Genomic DNA, 24,607 nt, shown 5'->3' with positions numbered 1-24,607 from the left:
GTATCTTTTGAACTGCAGCAACCCAAAAGCCTTTAAAAAAATCCATATATATACACCGGTATATATATATATAAATCCAAAACTAACAAAAGCAAATCAATTTAGATGACTGTATTATTGTTATGAAAAGATCAAAATGAGCTTAGGTTATTGATTATTGCTGCTAACTATGATAGATTAGATAATGCTACGGCTTAAAGTCAGATGAGTTTTCCTCCTGCTTGTGTTTGCTGATCTGAACAGTGGAAAATCAGACAAAGACCTTCACCTACAGCACATCTTTTCTGTTATTCACTGTAATGAAAGGATAACCAGAATATTCCTGGATGTAAACAAAAACATTTGCCTTTTTTTCCCCAGAAGAGTGTGCTGAATAAAACATTATAGGTATTCAGAAAGAGATCTTAACCTTAACAGCTTTGTTAGATGAGTCACTGATAAGCTCTAAGAAGTGAGTTAAAGTGACTAAATGATGTTTTTGCAGGCAAATGAATGGAAAACAAAAACACTGAAGTAAATCTGTTTCACAATTATTGCTTTAGACACATATAAGATGATTGCGAATGATTAAAAAAATGTTTTGTAACTCACCAATAAACTTGTTTTCTGCAGGAAGGTGGAGGTCACTGCTCAGCTCCAAGTCCCCTGTCCACTTCTCCATCCACTCCGCCTTGATGTCTGTCAGCACACAAGAGCCTCTAATCTTTACACTCTGTCTCTACGGCATTTCATTGTGACTTCATAACAAGTGCTCCTTTGTATTTGTACTTATTCAAACTCTGCTGCTGTACTCCATTTTTCTCCATTTAAATGGATAAATGACTCTGCCGCTCCCTTTGCGTTATTTTGGGTTAAACATTTTCACACAAATGGGAAATAAAAGACGACGCTTTCACTGAACATGTGCATGACGGAGGACAAGGACAGCCAGCCACACACCCTCCACGCTGTATTGTGTGCCGAACCACTTCTCCCTGAGCGGACACTGGCCCTCATGTTCTGGAGACAAAAGCATCAGGTTGGCTTTCTCTGGAGTGAGGTGGGAAAGAGCTGCAGTGATCACCTGCACACAAACAGAGAGAGGCAGACACAAAAACATTATTGCTAGAAAAAAAAATACATGCAAAGCCAGAATTAGACTGCAGTCTTTGATGCCACTCACATCCTCAGCAGAAGACAGAGTTAGAAAAGATTCAGGCACAAACTGAGGGTTTGATAATCATTTGCACGTCAGAAAGAAAGAAACAGAGTCAATTATGTTTTTTAATGTCTGAGTGACCCATTTTATTAACACCTTTGCTTAAAAAAGGAAAACAGCCTTTCAGGATGAAACTCGGAAAGTGGTTCACTCCCAGAACGACTGATCTACTTACTTCTGGATTGTACTCAAACATCAGCTGATCTCCAGTCAGAAAGTCCTCCTTGGGGAACAGCTGCATGTTTTCACAAATGTCCTCCACGTACTCAATGGGGTCGATCTGATAAAAGCAAACACACGTTTAGCCCATACAAAGCCGTCAACACAAACTTTGACGGAGGATTCCGGGCTTCTCACCTGCTCTTGATACTGAAACTCGTTCGCTTCAATCCTCTGAATCTCTTCATATATCCTACACAAATCATCAAATTCATGGTCACATGAAGTTAGAGTGAAGTCAGCTCTATTTGCCAATCCAGCTACACAAATGTTCAGTTAGTCTGACATCAATAAACAGATTAACACCTCAAAGCTACTAAGCAATCTTAAAACGGCACTAAAGCAACATTTAAGTCCAGGTAGACGTTTAAATTGACAGTTTGGGGGAAAAAATGAATAGATTGAGAGAAAGTTGAATGAAGAAATAATTTAAAGACCCACTCTGATGAAAATCCCGTTTTTGATGTTTTTAACATGTAGAACTTTTCTCATGATGGACATATATAAAAAGAATTATGCCTAAAATTGCGTTTGAGCATTTCTTTATTCAAATTGGTGTGAGTCAGTTAGAAAAAGCCTATAGCAGTGACGTAGGTGCTGCAGCTCTACTCTGATACATTCGCTTGCAGACAAATAGATCCATGTACTTCTTTGTTTTCCTCATCCAAACTGGAATCTGGCTCAACACTGCACGGCTGCACAAAGGGATGATGGGAATTCAGGGCAGGCTTACTCACATAGCCTGTAGAAACAATGGACGAATCAACGTGTGTACGTCACCCATGGAAATGCCTTACCCCTGGCTCTCGCGAAATCAGGCCAAACCATTGCGCCCTGATACGTGCGCATCCATGTCCAAACCAGTGAGTGAGTTGGTTTGTGTTTATTTGGATAATTACGATTTAATGGAAACAGCAAAATTGTGTTTTTTCGACATTTCTAGAATTTCGATAAGGTTTGGCACATTTGGGAAATGGAAACACAGACTGTATTCAACTTCCTTTTTATACAGTCAATAACACTGGATCCGGAGATTTGTGCAAGCCTTTAAGAAAGAACTATTCAAACAATTGAATCTTTGAACGGTGATTTTGCATTTGTCAACTTTTATTCTTATTTTTATAGTTTTTCCCTCCTGGTTCATCCGCGTTGAGCCAGAGACACGGGAAATCTTAGTTGTCTTATTTTTAATGCTATTACAATAATTGCAAAATGAGAAGGAAAAGTAGGCAGCATGAATGATGTCTGCTGAAATTTGCTACCCAAAACCTGCCAATCAAACATCTCAGACGTTCGCCGTCAGACCCACATGTTTTACTGAGAAATCTGATTGATCAGTTATTAACCTGAATAACTTGGAATAAAAAAAAACTATCTTAAAAAAAAAATTGGATTAGAAAGATGTTGAGTAGAAGGTATCAGAGCAAGAATGGTCATTCTGACAAAACGGGTTTTGGCTTCTTGAACTCAGTGGGCACTTTCTATTTGGGAACACAAGAGGAATGGGTTGACAGTCTATATTTACTCTCTGCCAATAGTCCTCATAGGAACATTTCTATTGAACTACTACTGCTCTGGAGAAACTGTTGGTTTTGGCAAAGAAGGGCATAATTAGAAGACACTGGGAATGCTTTTAGAATAGATCAAAAGATGTTCAGAGTGGGACGGTAAGGACATATTGCTGCAAAAAAAAAATTCAATGATGGTTTTTTAGTGAGTAAAGTTTTCAAATTTGTTTGTTTTCTGTATTTTTCAGTTCAGAAATTCATTAACTGCTAAGAGAGGCACCCATTTGCCTCGGTGTAGATTACATAGCAACTAGCAGCAGCTTCCTAGCAGCAAGATGCGACAGTTTCAAGGTGGCAACACTGGGAAGATTTTCCCGTTACTTGAAAGGAGGAGGGATGGAGGGAAAGGGTGAGAGGCAGACAAACGTAGTGCTGTTTGAGTCTGTGGGAGCTTGTTTGTTACTGTGCCTTTGCTGTGGACCCAGCTTCTGCAGCATCCTCAGATACTGGAACACCAAATGAGTCGCCTGTATATAAAAAAACAACACAAGATCAAAAAATTATACATGAAACCTGAAAAGGACTAAGCTTTAGACAACATGCATCGCCAGTGTTGCAGAATTTATTCCTCCTGTCTTTTCTACAACTCTTGTTTCCTCAAAGCAAAGCAGCTGTTTGTCATTATTTCAACATGCAAAAAACAAAGTATCTGTTTTCAGGTAAGATCAGCTCATCATTTCAGCGCAGAATAAAAAGACAAGCTCCCATTTTCTCACATGTGATTGATACGGTGAGTTCAACAGTATCCATATTTTACATCAGAGCAGCTTAAAAAGAAACATCTTTTCCATTTCTTGAATGCTCAAGCTGCTTGTTTTATTGATTTTTTTCTAGCCGTAAACTTCAGGTATTTCTTTTATGGACACTTTGACATTTCTGGAAGTGCGTTTCCGTCGACTTTCATCAGAGATCGATCCTCGTGTCAACACAACAGATATGAAGCCACAGCTCAAGCAGCTCGAGGACTGGAAACTCTCCAGTCTCACTAATTAACACGTTATATCTTGCTTACAGTGGGGTTATGCACCGGGCTACTTCTTGGACCGGAGCAGTTGCCAGGCAACCGGCAAATAGTATGGCAAGGTCACCGGTCTTGAACTCATTTGCAAAGAATGGGATTTTAAATGACACAACATTAACCTCAGGGAAGCGGTTCTGTGAAAGTTCAAAATGGAAAATCTTAAATTAAGTTTTTTTTTTTTTTTTAAATATCAGCAGAGAGAACTCATACAATGGGATGGCTACAGGAAAGAATTTAAGATGAAACAGGAGTAAATCCAGTTCATCTGGCTGTGCTGCAGTTGCAGCATTATGAGCTTATTTTTCATGGCATTTGCTGCATTTTAATTATGTTTTCCTTAAATGACAGGATGATGCATGCGATGTTGACGTTTCCCTATAAGTTAAGTCCCAAGCTTAATTAGGCCAGTGATCAAATGCAGCCATGAACTGTTTATTTCCAAGCTGTTTGTCATTTTTTAACTCCACTGAATGTATTAGAAGAAAAGAAGAAAAACTTTTATTTTCCTGATCATCTTTTGACATTTTATGAACACAATTTTACAAAATCGTCATAAAGTCTTCAGGCTTGCAAGGCAGTTTTAGTAAACTTTCTCAACACATGACTATTCACAATGAGGCGACTCTGATTCAAACTTGTCAAGGCTTCTTTGTTAAAGGCCCGAATAATGAAGTAGGCTTCTTCAAGTAAACAACATTCTCAAGGGCGCTCTATCATTTTTACTGCAGTTATAAGTTAAGATAAAAAAAAACAGTTCAATTACTAAGACTGAGACCACCCACTATGTCAGGTTAAGTTTTCATAACTACAGACAACACGGATCATTTCCTTGACCTCACATCAAGCAGTGGTCACGCTCACGCTTACTGTCTGATGCAGGTTTTGAATTCTCGTCTCCAAAGCACACAAGAGAGTTTCAATGTCAGGTAGAGATTAGAAAACAAAAGAAGGAGGTCAATCTGGACCTCAAAACAGGCAAAGACTTGAGTTTTTTGCTTTTATTTTTGGTGCACTGCAAAAATTGAATCTCAAGAATAATTGTCTTATTTTCTGTCTTGCAAGAAAATCACAAGTTTTTCATCAGCAAATAGTCTTGGCTGTATAAAACATGTCTTAGCAACTACATTTTTAAAATGAGAATTCTTAGAAAGACCGTGTTTCTAACCCTGTTGGCAGATATTTTTGCTTATTTAAAGAAAATCTGCCAATAGGGTTAACGTTTGTGACTTATTTCTAAAGGGCCTATTTTTGAAGTGTGAAAGAAAAAGGAGGAAGAAAAGAGAAAAACTATTAGAGCTTTCTTTACCTGGTAGAAGTTTTGAAACCCTTCGTTGGTGAGGGTGATGGAGATGGAGAAGATGGAGTAGGTGGTGTTCTGGTCAAAGCCAGTTTCGCTGTTTCCCCCAAACAGAGCCAAAGCCCAACACCTACAGACAGAAATCAATCACTTATCACTGCTACATTTCTGACTTGAATCAATTCAGATTACAAAGACAAAGTTTACTAATCAGCCTGATTGAATCTTAGTTAATTTCCCTTTGGATGAAGAGCCCTTCCAAAGAAAATTGTGATTTTTGGTGTTTTTAGCATAATCTTCTGGCATTTTTCTGATGATGGACGACAAATATTAGGACGATTAAGCCTGAAATTGCATTTCTGAGTATTTCTTCATTCAAATTGCTGTGATTTAGGAGCAGATGGAAAACGTTTTGCTTGAAAAAGAGCGTATTTATAAATTAGCATCTGCCTCCAAACTGTACGGCTGGATAGCGCCAATATTGCTCGCCGTTTTTTTTGCATCGGTAATGTTAGGTTGGTGGAGTGAGGGGATGTAAGCTAAAGGTGTAAACAGAGAGGTCTCAGTTTGGGGCAGGGACAGGGGGGGCAGAAACTATGTCCTAGAAAATGACGCAAATTTTTTAAAGAGCTAATAGCAGGATAATCGTAATTCTAAGACCATTGGGAAGGCTTTCACAATAGATCAAAGATGATCGTAGTTAGACTGTAAGACACAGTATTCCCATGTCCACTTTTTAAACTGAATGAAAGCGGAAGTTGTTTTGTAAAAACTGTTACTGCAACATTTAAAAATAAACTACAAGAGGCACATATTTCTATGAATGGAAACTTGATTGATGGAAATTTGGAATCAGAGCTGGACTCTTGTACATTAAAACAATTTAGAAATTCAAAACAACCAAGTTTAATAACAAAATCGTGCAAATATTGATAAAACCTAAAAAAGATTTATCTTTTTAGACTTAAAAAAAGGCAAAAACAAATAGAAAGCAGTATGAATCTAGCTCCATCAGCCCAAACCTGCAAAAGAAATTACTATTAGACATTTGAAACCCTCTGAAAACAAATCTTTTACCCACTAGGGTGTGGATGTGCAGTGATTTTAGCACCGATGTAACATTAGGCTGCTTTCTAAACATGAACCCACACGTTTGGTGTCGATTCAAGTGAGGCAGCAAACTGGAAAATGGAGCCAGACCTCACGCTGACATACGAGTGAGACATTGAATAGTATGAATGCGACTTCACTTGTCTTTACAAAGCGCATGAGAAGAGTATCTTTTTAGGAAAACAATATAAATGCAGGAAAAATGAAGTCTCAGTTTCTTGTTCTGACTGAAACATCACGTAAATGCTCGCTCCTTCAAAGGTTTTTTTTTTTTCTCTGCTGCTCAAAAATCCACTGGGATGTGCACGTAGCAGAAGCAATTGGACTGACTAAAGGGGCTTTTTCATGTCTCCACAGCAACAGCATTGTGCTGCCAGCAGATGTGCCTGCCTGTTAATAAGATTAATATCCTCAGGCGTTGGCTGAGGCTGATTTTATTTTTTAAATGGCAAAGATTAAGCACATTAATCGGTCAACCTATACATTCATTTCAGTCCATCCCTGTGCGCAGGAAGGTTTGAATTATTTATAAACGGCCAAAAACTTGTGTTAGAAACACTGACAGATGTGATGAACAGCAGAAATAATCACTGATGACTTCAACCAAGGTACTAAGACTGAAAAATTGATTTGCAAGAAGGGAAGAAATATTGAATGGCATCTGTAGTTTAGATCATGACAGGCAGATCCATCAATAATTTAGTGAAAACTGTGAGTAGGCTGAGCTGGTCAAAGCGGCCCTTGATGTTCATCCGATGCAAACTGCCTCTTCTGTCTAGGAGGTTTGCGTCGGGTGGAAATCGAGAGTGAGCACACTCAAATTTCATTGCCATCACTTACCAACATGCGAAAAAAATTACACAGAATAAACAGCAATATTTTACCAACATGACATCCATCCAAGTGGAGCTGATGGGGCTGTTGGATGGGCTCTTGGTATTGTGGGACAACAGAGCGCTTGGCACAGCCTCTTAGCAACAAGAGGGTGAAACGCTCTTATGAAGCCACATCCAGCAATGAGAATGCATGACGAGTAGAGTCTGAAGACCCAACACTCAGAGCTGCAGAAGCTCATATACAACAGGCAAATTGAATTGTTTTTAATTGGGGTTTGGAGAGCCCTCAAAATCCAGCAAAAACAAACTGCCGGAGCCAGCAACACTCACTTCTTTCTCAACAATGACAGGATGCTTCCTTCGCCTTCATGGCCAATCAGCCATGAGATGTAGTGGAGAGGCTTCACCCTGAAAAGTGGAAACAAACAGGACCAGCTGCGGTTGGTTTCCAGTCAAAGTGAAGCACATTTCATTTCTCTCTGCTGAGTGCAGCTCACCTGTAGTGTTTCTCTTGTGGGGGAAGAGCCCAGGTAATATTGAGAGCGTGAACCTTTCCAACAGGAACCACTGTGAACAGACACAAGCCAGAGAAATCCGGTGACCCAACTACTCCCAGGTCTGCATCACACATTTGGGTTAAGAACGACCTGACATCATTACCTCTGTAGAGCTTGCAGAAGGCTGGGGTGTCAAATGGGTCCAACAAATCAGAGAAATCTGGCTTCGGCAAACCGCTGCTCAATCCAAAACAAAGTCAGTTAGTCTAACAGGCTCTGATGATCTTAAAACCAAAAACCCTCCAAGTGAAATGCTGATTTCTGAACCATCAACTACTTTTATTCATTTTTTCAATTCCATTCTATTCTAAGTCCATTTGACAAATGACGTGGTTTTTATGACTATTATTAATTTTAATATAATTTTAGTATTCTCATATTTATTGTGTATATTTGGAGCAATGGATGGACTTGCAAGTTCCCCTCTGAATTAATACAATTATCTATCCATCTATCTATCATTTTATCTAATTTTTGTTTTTTCTGAATAACATTTTTGAATTTCCTAACAGTGACAGTATTTTTCAGATTTTTTCTTGATTATTTTGTGAACATCTACTGTTGTTTGTTTCTATTTCAGGTTTTTAACTGAAGTGGAAACTTGTAGAATAATAAGCTTATATGTGCGTCAGCTTTTTTTATCTTCTGATGTCAATTTCCAAAAAGCACAATTTGTATAAAGAAATGTAATAAAGATCCTCTATTTCTCAGAGCAGACATAACAATTGTACTAATGTGATACATTTGACCAAACTGATTTCTCCAGAATATAATTTATCTCAATTTCACTTGTTAATCTGTTATGCTATGTTCACACCGGGCTCAGAAATACACAGTCGTGTGAATGCTTCCAATGAAAAGTCTATGTAAATGCACGTAAATGTGCGTTTCGGACGTTGCTGCGGAGGTTTTTAAGCCTGTTTATGGGCTCTAAACATAAAATCGCAGGGATCTTGAACAGAACGCTAAAAATTAAACCAGTTGAACTTTGACCAATCAGCGACTAACATTTTATAGTTGATCACGTGTAAATTACCCGGTGTGTTCGTAGCATTACATGGACCGAAAATGCATTTGTCGTTTATTGTTGTGATGGACTTTCTAGATAAGTGAATTGTTTTTGTAAGTTCGAAGAAGATTCCTTAATACTTTGTCTGATTGAATCAAAAATGTTGTTTTTCAACAAAAACTGCAGTTAAATAAGAACTTTTGTTTTTTTCCTCATAAGCTAATCATCTAACAGTCATTTTTACCTTTCAAGCTGTCTTATTTTCATCGGTTATGTTTTTAATAGACACTTTATGTATCTTTAATGAAAAATATATTTTAAAAACAAAATCTGGTAGAGAAAGATTTTTTTTTTAAAGTCTGAAATTCTTAAAGTAACAGTTTTTAATGTTAAAATAAAAGAGGGGAAAAAGAAGGGATTATTAATGAAAACTGACGATACTCTGGCAAAAAAAAAACTAACCATGGCATATCACGTTCCCTGAAGTGCCAAAGTGAGAAAGTATTAAAAAAACACAATTATTGTACTAAAGTAAAATGTATATATATAAATACCCAACAATAGATTTCTTTGTTCCTACCCCATAAAGCACTCCTTTTTCATAAAAAAAAAAAAAACATTTTTAGAGAAAACACTTTCATACAAACAAAAACTTAAAATACGGGTATATTTTCAAATGTTGCACATCTTTAATTTTATGCTTTCAAGCTGGATGGAAATGAATTTGGTTTAGCTGAGGGAGTTAAAATCACTTGAGAGGATTGCTTCGTTAGCTCAGCACAGGAAAATGTAATCCTGTAATTGAAATGAAAGGCTTAAAAAACTGGAGGTTGCATGGCTTTCATGTAAGCATGAAATGCATGCTGATTCCCTTAAAAAAAAAATGGGGGGGGGGGGGGGGTACCACAACGGTTGATAGAGCATAGAGAAGCTGAGCACTGCAACGAAACACAAACTCAGCTCATCTGGAGGGATCTCTTTCATGCGTATCACGATGAAAAATAAAACAAGAATGACAAGAGTTGGAGGGAAAAGAGAAAGAGATGCAGCAGAGTATGAAATGTTGAGACAAGATCTGCATAATGGCAGCACACCTTCAAAGTAACTGAGAGTCCTTCTCTCTCATACTTACTTGTGGGGCACTTTGCTGAAGATCTCTTTCACCCACTCCTCCAGAGTGTCCAGCTTCTCTGGGAGACAAACACAGACCTAATTCAACTTTGTCTGTTCAGCACTTCAGGTAACTCAGAAGCAGAAAACATGGTCTCCTTTTAAAATTTCAGATTTAGTCCATCAAAATGCAATAAAAATCCTGAAAATGTCTAAACATTTTAAACTTAAGTTAAAAGTTTAATTTTACATCTTACGGTTCTGGAAATAAAAAACCTTTCTTTTTTAACCAAAGTAAATTCAGATTTTATACTAATGTTTTATTTATACTGTTGTTTTTTTTCTTGCCAACTTTTGACTCAATGAACAACAGAATACCTTTTATATTTGATAGTTAATAAAAATAAAAAAGTACCTAACTTTTGGAATAATTTATTTTAAAAGCTTTTTGAGATCTTGTTAACAAATGTATTAACCCATAGAATCCAAGTTTAGAACTAAATTATCATTATAATAACATTTAGACATATAATTGAAAAATATACCACTAGTAAATAGTACTAAAATCAGCCCTATTATTAACATTAAAAAAATATTTTATCATGACGATAAAATCAAAGTAAACTGTAATACCACCGGGATGTTTTTGGGAAGCTGTTGAGACTAAACTTATTTTGTTCTCCATCCACCGTAATTTAAATATAGTGTTTCCTGCTAAATTGCATTGGTTTGAAAACTTTCAGCAACTGATTTTTATGGTAATTTCTTATTAAACTTCACAAAAAAAGCTAAATGATTATATTGCCCTGAGGCAAAATTTAATTAATTGTCTTTGAAAAGAGTCCAGATCAATAATATTAATAATACATTGTATTTATAATACTCTACATTTTGTGAAAACCATAAAGTGCCACAAAATTCAAAATCATGGAATAACAAAAAAGGAAGTATAGATAGTTGATGCATTGACACAAACAACTAGGAACAACATAAGCTACAGACAAATTTCCTTAAGGGCCTTTTTGAATGAAAATATTTTTTAGCTTTTTGTAAGACTCTGAAGTCTGTTGAGCCTTAAAGACCCTGGGAGAACGCTTTGCATAAGTGTGGCAGCAGCTTGGTCTTCTATTGTGAAGAGCCCGGTCCTGCGCTGTTAAAGACAGAGGAATGACATGCTTCTGGAGATTTTGTGTGGAATGAGGAGCCCTATGAGGTAGACTGGGGCGTTTCCATGGATACGCTGATGAGTCAGGAGTCAGAGTTTACAATGTATTCTGGTGTGGAGGGTGAAACCAATGGAGAGTCTGAAGTGTGAAGTGGTCAAGATCCTGGCAGCAAAGTTCTGAATGAGCTGAAGCTTCTGCAGGCATCTGTTAGAGATCCTGATGAGAAAGGCTTTTACAGTTACCCAGCCTGGAGAAGACGTAGCTATAAAACAACCCACCAGCATCAGGTCAAGAGAGACAGTTGTGGAGTTTTGGTTTACATTTTTTGGAGGGGGAAAGAAGACTTGGCTCATGCGATTTTTAAGTGATACACGTGCTTAAAATCAAGGTTTGTGACAGTCCTTTGCATCCAGCCAGGGGCTTTCTTTCATGTGAGGGCAAATTATAATACAGAGTGAACTGATGACTGAAAGGTTTTTCTTTAAACAAATATATAGAGAGGAGCCAGGAAACATGTAGAATACTCTATATTTTGTATGGCTCCCTAAACCCTTCTTTAGGTGGTGTCAGTGAAGTGACGTGAAGTATGATCACTGTTTCTGGAGTCTGAGCAACTGTTGGAGGGGTAACATAAAAGTCAGGGTGTTTAGATTCTACTTTTTAGGATAAAAAGGACATTAAGTTCATCAGTGCAGTCACTGCATGTCTGGCTTGGGGGTTTTACTAGAAGATTTATTGTAAAAAAAATAAAATAAAAATACAAAAAAAAAGTTATTGCTACTTTTATGACCTAGCTGTGGCCTTAGCCTTGGAGAAGGCCTTCGATTGCCCCACAACCAAGTCTATGAATGTATATTGAGCCGGTTGAGCTGTCTTCATTCTCCAAAGTCTCTTATGAGCCATGGGGCTGATCTGGAAAATCTGGATTGTTGTGGGACATGGAGCTCCAGAAAATTATGGGCGCAGAACCTGATGGGAAATGTGTGACGGTAGTAAGTTATCCAGGTTCAGAGGGTTTTGAATGAGAGGACCAAGGCTTCTGCCTCATGGTCAGACGTTTCCAAATCACACACTGAGAGTTGTAAATGGAGGCAGAGTCAGTGATTTCCAGGTTAAAAGGTATGTGTGGGCCCATCAACATGCTGCTTTAATTGCACACTCAAGGAGCTCCAGGAGGTCCACAGCCGAGCAACTTGAGGGGGAGGGGGGGTCCATGTGGATGTGTAAAACCTCCAAGTATAATGATAATCATCCATATGTTGCACATATGGATGATGTTATCAGCAGGTCCAGAATTTCACTGCTGAAGCTGGGGTTTGGTTTCGGCAGGTGATAAATAATATTGTTGTGGGATTTGGGGAAATGCATTTAAATGAGAGACGTAATGTGATGAGCTTAGGCAGAGCAAAGGGGGACAATTGCAGGTCAATGTGGTGAATAACTGCCTGGGCTCTTCCATGACCTCCTGGCCTTTTCTAGGTAAGAGTGTCCTGGGGGCCATACCTCAATTAATACAGAGTAGGACTTTGCCAAACCTCAGTAAGGCCCATTTGCTTGTCATTTAAATGTTTCTGTATTAAACTGGATTCGTTTGACATAAACTGGGCATGGAATCGATCGAGCGTTTACACTTTAGGAGAAGGCGGAGGATGAGTTTATTCAGGAAAAAAATTAACAGTAATGTGGTTTCTGGTGTCTTACTAAAGGACATTTCAATAAAAAACCTAACATGACTAATTATAAATTATCAAAAATTTAATATTATCTCATTTTCCAGAATTGAACTGGGTTTTAATGCTTTATCATCAGACAGCAGTGATGTTTTTTTATGACCAACCTCATACTGGCTTATTCTCACAAAGAGTGTTTACCGTGCGTGGAAGACTAAAAAAAAACGATCAAATGCACATTAAATAAAGGACGAAGAACTAATTAGTTTGCTGAGTATGATCATTCTCAGCACAGAATGTCAACTCATTCCATTACTTTACTGGTATGAAGTAATTAATTAGCTGAGTGGCATTTCTGTGAAAACCCTGAAAATGTGTTACATATTTTGTATCTGAGAGCAATTCCAGTTGATTTGGGATCAATTATCTCCAACTGGCTGAACATGGAAAAAGTGGATCCTTATTTGTGCAAATGAGGGTAATTTTTCATTAATCTACAGATTGCTTTTCCAATTAATCAGTTTATTCTGTTGTGTGACATTATACAAAAATCCATTAGGCTCCTGTCAATTGACTGCCTGCAAAAGTAAGCTAAGTGGGACAGATTTTCCTGACCTTTTGACTGCACTGCCAGAGTCATGTAGTGGGCTGAGTAGTACTTCTTCCAGAAGGCACGCAGTCGCTTATACACATTGATCTTCTTCTTCTTGGGCTCCTGCTTCAGCGTCTGCGCATTTCCTAGTGTTGTCACAAGGGACGGATCAATACACCACCAAAACAAACCCCGGATATAACCTGTTGGGGAATAAAATTTGGAATTGCTTCCCCCCTTATGTTGGTTAACGCTGAGTCTCCTCTGTGAGTTGTAAAATTTCCCAGGGGTTGTTTTTATCTACTCACCCCAGTAGAATTTGCCCATAGGGTGTCCAGGTTTGGCCAGACTGCCAAACAACATCTCCTTCCTGTGTGAGTCGGACGGCTTAGCCAGCTGGTACTCTAGCAGGCAAGAAGACAGGAAGAAATGAGGAAAAAAACCATAATGAGGAAGTAAATAAAAAGGAACTTGCGAGCTGGTATTTGTCTAAGTAGTGGAGTGATAAACAGAGGCTCACCGCTGTCGACGGCCTCCACCTCCCTGTCGATGGCGTCTCGGATCATCAGAGGGCAGATGAAGAATTGCGCCCACCTGCCGACAAAAAACATGCTGTGTTCCACCATAATCTCCATCAGAGAAGCAAATCTGAACCTTGTGAGTTTCACACCTCACACCTCATCTCAACATGATGAGGGTCCAGATTTCTAAAAATCAGGCTCACTGTGTTCGATGTTAAAACTGCCCTCTCCGCACAGAAGAGAAAGTGGAACAGCAGAAGCTCCTGTTATATTTTTTTGTAGGACTCAAATTAAAAATCAGCTATTTTTAATAAACGGCAGAGGATCAGAGCAACAGCAGAATTTACAGTCACTGTATTTGGTATGTCTTAAGGGGTTCTTTCGTTTGTCTTCCTCCTGTATTAATGCTTGTCTGTCAATCATCACATGGCTCAAAAGAAATCCCTATATAAACCATTACAGCCCAAAAACAAACAAACAAAAAAACTCTCCTCCATTCTCACCTGTCAAGAGCTTCTTTGAAGTTTTTTCTCTGGACGTCAAACTGAAAGACGGTCCTTTCGCAGTCGGTGGAGGCGTTGTCGCTGCCGCCGTGCTTCTTGAGGAACGCATCAAAGCCATTTTCTGAGGGATATTTCTCGCTGCCCATGAAGACCACTGCCAGAGGAGAAGAGGAGACGAGTGCAAAATACAAAAGGATGAAAAATACAAAAATTACCAACTACTTTTACAGTGAAGGGCTTTTTTTTTTTTATTGTGTAGAAAGAATAAACCAAAATGCATTTTCTGCAAAAACAAAAGGTCAGTTCTGCCTCAGAGTCATCTCAGGCAGTGCTGTAAAAAGCCGTTTGTGATTTCCATGATAGTTTGAGAAATGTTTAAAAAATAAAAAGGGCAAAAAATTGTGTATCATTTGTTTTTAAGTCTTAACAGTTTTATCATAACATTTGTATAATTTTCTCTATAAGTTATCCTTTTGCAGCTGTCATATGACAGGGTCTTTGTGAGGCAGGTTAAGTTTGTCGTGTGCAGCAGAATATGTTATATAAATATGCCGTATTGCCAAAGCTGCCTGGAAAAATCACTTGGGAGCAACAGTGAGCCACCTCTACTGATTGCAGCATCAACAGAGTTGGCTTGGTATAAAAGTGGCTCTCCGAGCCAGTAGAACATTTCCAGAGAGACATTAATGCTTATTTCGGTTTTAGACAAAGCTACACCAGTTTTTTTCTTTTTATCATCATTAATTTCAACTCTTTGTTACACAAAAATTAAAGATGTGTCTGTGGTCATCCAAACAGCAACAGGAAGAAAAAAGAAAAATACACGAATATAAGGACCTATACCATTCAAAATCATTGTTTTGAGCTTTTAAGTGTCTTATAACGTTTATTCCTCACCAAAAGAGTACTGAGTATTGCTCTAAAAACCAGTGCTCTGAGCACCAACCCCTCCCAACCCATGAAAACGACTACGTTAGGCCTGCACAATATCCCGCAAATTTATCGTTGTCACGATATCAAGCTGTGCAATATGCATATCGCAAAAGACAGCGAAAATTGCAATAAATGGTTACCTTAAATGTGCTAAAACAATCGTATGGCAACTTGAAGCATTTGACGAATCAAATAAATCCCTTTATTCATTTGACCATTTGGATGGACCTCTTCACGTTGTTGACCAATCAGATGGAGCCCTATTGTGTTAGATGTTCGCCTCCAAGGTCGACGAGGATCATTTGGAGTATAATTTTTAAACTGATGCAATAAAATGGGAATGATGGTTTTATTTGTTTATATACTGCAAGTTATATCGTTATCGCAATACTAATCACTAATTTCGCATATTGTGAGATTTTCTCATATCGTACAGCTTTAGACCGCGTTATCATATTTTGACGTACATAAGTGAGGAACAGCCCCTTCCAAGAAGAATCTGCACTGCCATCACCGCCCCCAGGCTAACAGAAACACACGCCTTTTCCGTGGAGCTAGCTGTGATCTGCCAAACGCTTTTATTTTTATATGTGCATATGCACATCCATCTTTGCAAAAGTTTGGATCTTGTTTGTTTTCGTGCACAAAATGCAGACATGCTGCCGAGGCCGGCTCTAGGTTGACGTCATGAAATGGGCAGGAACCCACACGGAGAGAAAGGCGGAGCCTCAAAGATTGAGTCGTCTTACTTCTAGGTAGCAAAATACACTGCGAAAATAACTCATATTACATTCAAAAAAAGAATTCTTTAGTGTGTCAAAGGTAATATATTGCCGTACATATGGATATAATTTAATCTGAAAGGTTTAAGAAAAGCACAAATAGGCCCAATTAAATGTTTGCATAGCAGATTTAAATTACAACTCACAGAAGCTAAATGTTCTTGTTGACAAAATGTGTGATAAGGACTTTAGTGATCTAATCCAGTCACTGTTGCAGACATGCATCTTTCTGCTGCTCCTTTACTCACTGAATGCAGGGAAATCCCACCTTCTTTCTGTTGGAAGACGACTAACTGATCAAATCATGAAAACAGCTCTTAGTCTTTCTGTACCACCGAGAGTTGGATGTATGTCACTTGATGATTAATTAATGATGTACATTTGTTAAGAAGCTGTTGTGCAGTTGCCGTTTTGAGAATCTTAAAGAAATAATTAATATTGAAGAGGCTTTGAGTTTACTTATTGTTGTATTCCGTTTATTCTGTGACCTAAATGGCCGCTTGTAGTTGATGAGTTTGATACATAGTGAAAAGATGAGGACTAATTGTGGGAAAAGGAGCACAAAAAGCCTGTTTGAGTCCTTTGAGACTCCAGTCTCTAATTCTGACCTGAGTAGAAAAAGCAGCACAAAGTGGAAGAAAGATTTGTCAATAAAACCTCGCCTGCAGTAAAAGGACAAAATTGTGATTGGGGTGAGCTGTGCAAAATACCAGGCTACATAAAACCCTTTAGTTTTAAACCAAACCGAACCAACCTCTCATCATGGCTTGAAGTAAGGAGTATGAACTACAACATTACCAATGAAAGCTTGAGCTGCAGGAAAAAAGCCGAATTTGTTCATTCCTAACATGCTTTTTTTTGGTTTTTTTTTAAAGAAGCCCCCAACTTCTGTTCCTAAATCCAATGCAAACCCAAAAAGTTGCATTTCTTTGGAAGACCACTGAAGACTGGTTTCAAACGGTAGCAACTTCCCACGGCCATTCAAAATTGACTGCAAAAGTAAACATTTGCATAGCCTGGTTTAGAAAATTACACAGCAATGGTTGTTGCTTTACTTTCAACCAATTCTTGCAGGTGTATCCCTTTTAGAAGTTATAAAGTTGGACTACTTTTTAATTTTACAATTCACAAAAGCCTGCAAAGAAATCCATTTCACCCCCGGAGAACCCAAGAGCAATTTTCTTCTGGGCTTTTGAAGTCAATTTGACAACTTTGGGTAGCAACAATTGACAGCAGTCATAAAAAAAAAAGAATAAACTTTTTAAAAAAAGATTTAAAAAGAAAAAAGAAAAAAAGAAAAGAAAACAAAAAAGAGCAGCCACATTTGACCCCAGAGATATATGTGATATATGTCTTAATAATGATAAAACATCGTTTGTCTGCTTGGACACTTAGAAACATGAGAAATGTTAAGCTCTGCTAAAGTAAAAACAGGAATCAAGTTCATTTTTGTTTTCCCTTTAGTTCTCTTTTCTCCCCTTTAAAGAAAGCACAAATGATCTGGAAAGAACTAAGAGTGAAAATTGTGCAATATGCGACCTTTATTCATTCATTCATTCATCTTCTTAACCGTTTATTCCCTTTCGGGGTCACGGGGTTGCCGGAGCCTATCCCGGCCACTTGGGCGAAGGCAAGGGATACCCTGGACTGGTCGCCAGTCTGTCGCAGGGTAGAATATCCTCAATCACACATCCATTCGCTCTCACACTCACACCTATGGACAATTTAGAGTTGCCAATCAACCTATGTAGCATGTTTTTGGACGGTGGGAGGAAGCCGGAGATCCCGGAGAAAACCCACGCATGCACGGGGAGAACATGCAAACTCCTGCTACCTTTATTACAAAGTCAAATTTACTCCTTTTTCCATTTTTCTGTTTCTCTTTTTCTCCCTGTAATATTTATAATAAAAGCAGAGAAATACAAATATTTCATATAAGCACCCAAAAGCAATTTCTGTTTGAATTTAATTACCAAAGGGGAATTTGAACTTGTTTATGAGCACTTTATAAAAACTGTTACATTTTGATTTGAATTAAGTAAATATACAAATTAATAGTAAAGTAAAATGTAATAATGCTAAAAATGTGCTTTGCGGCATTATTTTCCAACAATCAAATCATATCTGAAGGTATCAGCCTCATTGACACTTTTTGTAGGTTTTTCTTTCTAAATTTTTTACATTTCAACAATTAGCAATTGTGCAGATATTTGGAAAAAGTAAACTTTTAAAATAATCTTTTTAATCAACGTATTTTATGAGACAAAGAGAAAATAATTCCCACAAAATTTACATGCAATGCATCTCATTTATTAAATCCTTCATATTTTTTTTAAATAAAAACAAAAACAAATTAATAACAGAAAAATGTATAAAAGGACCTTATAACTAATATAACAGCATTATGTTTTGCATTTTTGTGTCATTATGAAATATTTTTTTTATATTCCAATTAAAAACGTATCTATTTTTACAAAAAGGTGATCAGAAAATGTTATTTTATCTCTTATTTAAAACAGTACGATATCAGGCATCAATTCCAAAGCCTTTCATAAAACACATTTTTGCAGCACTAGCCATTCTTGCATCAAAGCTTTTTTGTGGTTTTATAATATCCTTCTTTTTTTCCAATTAGGTATTTACTTGTCAATCACAGCGGATGCAGAAGACCCAGTTAACTCTTTTACTCAGACATTTCAAAAGAGTCATTTAACAACTTAAATGGCATCTGTTAACATATTTGTTGATTTCTTATTTATTTTATTTTCTGTTTATATGTACATTCTGAAGCTCCAAATAGAAGGCAGCCACAGAAAAGCACTTTAATAATCTCTTAAGTTTGTCACTTCATTTTTTCACATCATGACTTTCCATTGAGGTCAAAGAAAATTAAGGACAAGTTTGCGACAAAGAGAGCAGACTGCAATGTGTGTCTACAGTGTTTAAACTGCGGCTATTCTCCAAAGGTGAGCCATCAAAATAGACTCCATGAACTAGATAATAATTGAATACTTTGCCACTTTGAACATGGTGTCAGGAGGAACAGCGGGACAGCATTATCTCTTTTCATTTCTAAAGGGATGACCCATGTTAAAGGAAATAGAAAAGAAAGCAGATTCCCCTTTTATGTGGGATTAAGAGACTCTAACTGGCATTTACAGCGGCTGATACGCCTCCAGCTCATTTCTCTCCGTTAGGAAAGTTTCTTTTCAAGCAAACCAGAGAGGGTTGCGTTGTTCATCGAGCTTTAAAGTCTTAATTGTCAACAACAAGTGAGAGTGTGGATCAAATGCATGCTGGCTGGAACTCACACAGAAGCTTCATCACTCTTACTGCTGGAGCGTTGAATGCTTATTTATTTAGCTCTACTTCATCCTCAAGAGATTTACTTTTAATAGCTTAATTGAAATGAAACTCTTACTTTTGTAAGCCAGTGTCAGTCTCCACTTCAGTGTGGGGCTGCAACGTACAGAAATGAGGGCAGAATTAATTACTCACTGTGCTCCAGGAAGTGAGCCAGGCCGGGGAGATCGCCGGGGTCGCTGAAGCTGCCCACGCCGACACACAGCGCCGCTGCAGACTGAAATACCGGCAAATAAAGTTTGAGGCTGGCTGTAAATTTCAGAGCGAAATTAGGCAATAACGCGGGCAATAAAGTTCTGGACAAATTTTTATGTGCTTTACATGACTGTCAGCAGTAAATGGCTGTTTGGGGTTAATGACAGTGTGTTGGTAAAAGTCTTGGCACACCTGACCATCACACCAACAAGGAGTTTAATGACACTGCTTTTAAATATAATCATTATAATGACAAGAAATCCCTGGTTCTGGAATGCTTTGAACAAGGTTTTAACAGTTTCTATTGGAGTAGAGCCTCTTTCTTCTGTAAAATGTTATGATGAATGGCTGGTGACTAAGATCTCTGGGTTAGTTAGGGGCTGAGTGGGTTAAAGTCTTTACCTTCTGGATAAACTGTCGACCAATGATAAGGGGTGCCATCAAGCTACCCATTGGTTTGTTTTGGGGGCTTTCTGTTGTCAAATCTACCATCAAAGGTTGTATTAGTCCTAAGGTGCAATTGTACAAACATTTAACATTTATTTAATCCTAGAGAACAAATGGGGTCTGATAGATATGGCGGCTTTTTTTGGTTTGTATATATATTTTTTTCAATTTTTATATTTTTGTTAGCTTTTATTTCTATTTTTTGGCTGCTGTTAATTGCTGCTATACAAAATGAACAAACAAAAATTTCTGATGAACTTAAAAAGAACCCCAGAAGAAAACTGTTTTTGGGTTCTCAGGGTTAAATGTAGAGAAAATATGACTGCATTACTTCTGTTACAGAATTTATATTTGGGTAAATTTAATTAAAATTAATGCGTGACAAGCCCCCTGATTGTTAGATGCTCGCCTGAATCAAAATTGTTTTGTTTTTGATTGTTCTTCAATTCAGAAGTTATAGGGTTCCTCCTTAAATTTAAATAAATATTACAACCCATCGTTTTGTTTTTCTTTCCTTCATCCATTCCAATGCAAAAACAAAACGGAAGAATGGTTCATGCTTCCATAGATATTCCGTTTTTTTGTCCTTACATGACAGCTGACAGTGTGGATGTGTAGTTTAAAGACAGTCTTTGGGATGATTTTCATGACATTTTATAAACCAAGGTCCTTTCTTCCATTTTCCAAATGTCCTCCTTGCTGTACACCATGGAATAATGATTGTAAAGGTGTCATAGAGATATTTAGTTCAACACGCTTTTTTCTGTTGTATTTAAGAACAAGGAGTTCTAGATTCAGTGCTTCACTGTGTAAATATGCAAAAGTGCGACCCAATACTTTTAATAGAATAAAAGTGTTTTCTTTGTGTTCACAAAGGATGAAAAGTGGGTGAAGTGTTTGTACAGTTTGATTTTTGTAGTTTAGAACCACCTCTCCATCAAACATATATATTACTGTGGACAGAGTGGGAGCTCTTTATTTCCCTGCAAAGGCAAGTAGCCAGTTGTACTATGTGTTCTTTTCAAACTATCTTTACAGTGGACCAACTGAAACAAGGGTGTACGACCCAAAGGAAGCTACTTGTAAGATTTTCTTTACAGTAACAACCAACTAAAACAAAGAGTTGTCCTGAAAATTAGTGTAGTTATTAGTAACAACAGTACATTTAATCCTCAACCTTTTTTTTGCACAATTAAGATGGCCCTTTGTTAAATAAAGAAAAAAAGTATTTCACAAAAACTTCTACCAAAAATGCTTATTTGAAGTACTTTTAAAACTCCATTAGACTAGCATAGTTGGTTTCTGTTTTAAATTTACATATTTTAGGATGAAAATAGTATTTTTATCATCATGACTCAGGTGATGCTTAGCTTTTTGGCACAACCTGTCAAAGCAAGAAACTTGCATCACCTGTTTCTCTGCATTTCCTCTCTTCTTTTTCCCGTCCTCATCTTCATCATCGCTCTGGTCCCCATCTTCCTCCTCAGACTCATCCTCTGTTTCATCTCCAGAGTCTCCATCCTCTTCTTCTTCACCCTCTTCCTCTTTGTCGGAGTCCTCGTCCTCTGGTGCTGCCGGTCCGCTGAAATCGGAGATGAGCAAAGCTCGCAGGCCGTTCTCTAAGACGATGTACCTGAAGAGCGTCAAAAGAAAACCGTGAGACTGTGTAGAGGACTGTGTTCGCTTTATTGTTCCTCGTTTGGAGACAACTGTTGAATCATGCATCACTTTAAAGTTCTTAGCCAAGGAAGGCCTTCTTCTCAGCACATTTTCTGCCTGCACCCCACACAGAAGCCTGAGGCACTGATGCGTGCATAAAAGCGTGAAATCGTAAGAATAATACAGATCCTCCTGCAGGGGAGGCTTAGTATCATTTGTGAAGTGTGGTTAGCAGATATAGGTCATTTTTTTCTACACCTTTATGAAAAATGCATTCAGCTTAAACTTATATTAATAAGAAAGAATGTGAATAATCTGCAAAGCAAACTGTGAATAATTCGGCTCAGTCAGTGTGAAGCCACAGAAGAAGGGGTCACCTGTACTGCTTGGGATCACTGGGTGACTTGATGATCTCACTGTCTCCGACATTGTCATCTCCTCCTTCCGCTTGGTCCTCCCCCCGGGACGCCTCAGCGGCAGCGGCGGCGGCGCCCGCCTGGACAGAGCCCGGTGAGTCAGCCAGCGGCGCGTCTCTCGACTTGTTTGTTTTTTGCGGCATCCTCGCCAGGGACGATGATGGGACTCTGACACCGAGGGCTGACAGCGGAGCGCGACCACAAACGACAGGACAGCTCGCTGTCGCCGTTAATTTACTCCTCAGCACGGAGACGCAGCGCGTCAGCCTCCACAGGGCAATGATGACACCCCTGCCTGAGAAACACACGCGCGCGCGGCCAAATCAATGTTCGGGACCTGCTGGGACCAAAAATGACGGATTCACCAAGACTGTCTAAATAAATGGCTGTGGCCCGTGGTGCTGTCACGTACACACAGACACGCTTCACACTACAACAATACATCTATTCACTACGACTGTCTGGTGGTTTCGTCCTATTCAGGTGTCTCTGTCAGCTAAAATTCTGCCTCTAAACCAAACCTGCACTCCTCTCTTGTTTTACACACATTGTGTTATTTAAAAGGTTTTTTAAATCACTCACACAAAATGAAGACATTGTGTAACCAACATATAGTGAAACAGTGTTTTAACCAAATAAATATGTATGAAATGCTTCAAAAACCGGCAGGATTGCAGCCTCTCCGTACCTTTCTCGTCTTCTTTCCTGTGAGCAGAGAGGCCTCACTATTGTGAACCCCATCCGTCTACCAACAAGCGGCCCTGTGATTGGCTGACAGCGCCGTGCGTCGAATTATCGCGCCTGCTCATTGGATAAGGGGCGTGACTTCTGTTTCTCCACGTGCCCAGACCGGAACAATCAAGAGTGGTTACATCAACACAGTGCAGTGGCAGAACTAAAACAGACAAGTACATCTGTGCGCTTCTGCCAGGCGTCTGCTTCAGATTATGGCTCTTAGACTCAGAATGTCCAGCTGTCTTTATTGGTGGATGTTATAATTACTCACAGATTCTCACAAGTCTCTAAAAGTTTTAAATGTACACTTGTAGATACCATTTTTTATCCTCCATCCACACTCACACAATCATAAAAATGACTATTTAAGACTTTAAGGGAAACTTTTAAACGTTTTTTTTTAAATTATTCTAAAACTTTGTAGTCTAACAAAACAAGATTTTTATCAAGATAATACATCTTTTCCCCCCAAAAGCTTTGCTGCTGATTTTTTAAAATGATGCGTACACACTGCGATGAAAATTATTTTTGGTGTTTTCAACTTGTTCTTGTGGCATTTTTCTCATATATATGAGCTTAGAATTGCATTTCTGAGTATTTCTTCTTGAAATAGTTGTGAACCAGGAGCAGACGATACAATGAAGTTGAATTAAGCATGTAGGTGCTACAATCAGTGTGCTACAATCTCCCTACTCTACTCCATTCTGATGTATCCACTTGTAGACATCTGGATCCATGTACATTTTTTCTCTCGTCTGAACTGGAATCAGGCTCAAAACTGTACGACTGGATAGCTCAGATATTGCTCATTATTTTTGCTGCACTGTAATGTTAGGTTGGGATTGTGAGGGGCTGTAAGCTAACGGGAGAGTGTGTAAACAGATAAATGACCAGAAGTGGAAGTGTGCTTACCTTGCACCAACAGTCCTGCTCACATCTCAGAGGCGATTTTCTGATGAACTCCTAGCGCTCAGCAGAAACTATTAAGGCTGGGTATCACCAATAATTTCTAGAATCAATTCGATTCACCAGAATCTGGAATTTTTTTCTTTTTTTAGATTATTTTGATCCGCTCAATTCAATTCAATTTTGAATTTACACGGTTTACATATTTAGACATATTTGTAGAGAAATACAGTAATAATCTCTATATACGTTTTGAAGATATTCACATTGGTCTGATACAGTTCACACACAAACATCAATAGGTAAATGTTAAACGAATGAGACTGTTAACATCATACAGTGTTACATGGTTTCTCAAACAGAGAAAAATGTTCCGCCTCTCCTGGAGGGCATTTCAGTTTGGCCATTGGGTGGAGCTGAGTCAATAGCTTGAGTCAATAGACCTCTCCGCACTTTCTGCGGAAGAGCAGGAGAAAGTCTGGATCTTCCTAAATAAGTATTTAACTGTCTTTTCGATGCAAGAGGGTGACCTAGGCTGCATGAACTTCATCAGCCATGAGATCCCCTTGGTGGATGATACTCAAATCCAGCAGCACTGGGCACATTCCTCCATTGGATTATGAGGCAGCAAAGGAGCATGTTAACAATTTGTTCCAGTCTCAGGTGATTCGTGAGAGCACCAGCCCTTTTGCGTCCCCAGTCACATTAATGCGCAAAAAAGATGGTGGTCTCCACCTTCGCATGGAAAGTTGAATAGCAGGATGGAGGCTTTTCCATCCTGCTTTTCCCTCAAA

General features: G+C 38.4%; 1 protein-coding gene across 4 annotated transcripts in view; it reads right to left on the bottom strand.

The window, feature by feature from the left end:
* Nucleotides 1-23,937, bottom strand: part of nrd1a (nardilysin a (N-arginine dibasic convertase)) — a 35,274-nt gene extending 11,337 nt beyond the window's left edge. Inside the window, exons 1-19 of one of the 4 annotated variants that reach the window (XM_023951426.2) lie at nt 23,820-23,897; nt 22,861-23,000; nt 22,134-22,467; nt 21,508-21,730; nt 19,591-19,672; nt 14,378-14,531; nt 13,874-13,947; nt 13,662-13,757; nt 13,377-13,499; nt 9,948-10,005; nt 7,910-7,983; nt 7,747-7,816; nt 7,580-7,657; nt 5,313-5,433; nt 3,394-3,452; nt 1,556-1,610; nt 1,374-1,478; nt 940-1,063; nt 592-678 (exon numbers count right to left, since the gene is read on the bottom strand). In XM_023951426.2, the coding sequence (XP_023807194.1) occupies nt 592-678; nt 940-1,063; nt 1,374-1,478; nt 1,556-1,610; nt 3,394-3,452; nt 5,313-5,433; nt 7,580-7,657; nt 7,747-7,816; nt 7,910-7,983; nt 9,948-10,005; nt 13,377-13,499; nt 13,662-13,757; nt 13,874-13,947; nt 14,378-14,531; nt 19,591-19,672; nt 21,508-21,730; nt 22,134-22,315 (1,765 nt within the window). In that variant the 5' untranslated portion in view covers nt 22,316-22,467; nt 22,861-23,000; nt 23,820-23,897. Of the gene's footprint in view, nt 1-591; nt 679-939; nt 1,064-1,373; nt 1,479-1,555; nt 1,611-3,393; nt 3,453-5,312; nt 5,434-7,579; nt 7,658-7,746; nt 7,817-7,909; nt 7,984-9,947; nt 10,006-13,376; nt 13,500-13,661; nt 13,758-13,873; nt 13,948-14,377; nt 14,532-19,590; nt 19,673-21,507; nt 21,731-22,133; nt 22,513-22,860; nt 23,001-23,819 lie in introns of those variants that run through there. The other 3 variants (XM_078940943.1, XM_078940941.1, XM_078940942.1) reach the window with 3 other exon arrangements.
* Nucleotides 23,938-24,607: the final 670 nt, after the last annotated feature.

Source organism: Oryzias latipes, chromosome 22 (assembly GCF_053564925.1).
Source record: "Oryzias latipes strain Hd-rR chromosome 22, Olatipes_Hd-rR_3.1".
Taxonomy (NCBI): domain Eukaryota; kingdom Metazoa; phylum Chordata; class Actinopteri; order Beloniformes; family Adrianichthyidae; genus Oryzias; species Oryzias latipes.
Note: the sequence above shows the minus strand (reverse complement) of the source record. Positions and strands in the feature narration are given on the sequence as shown.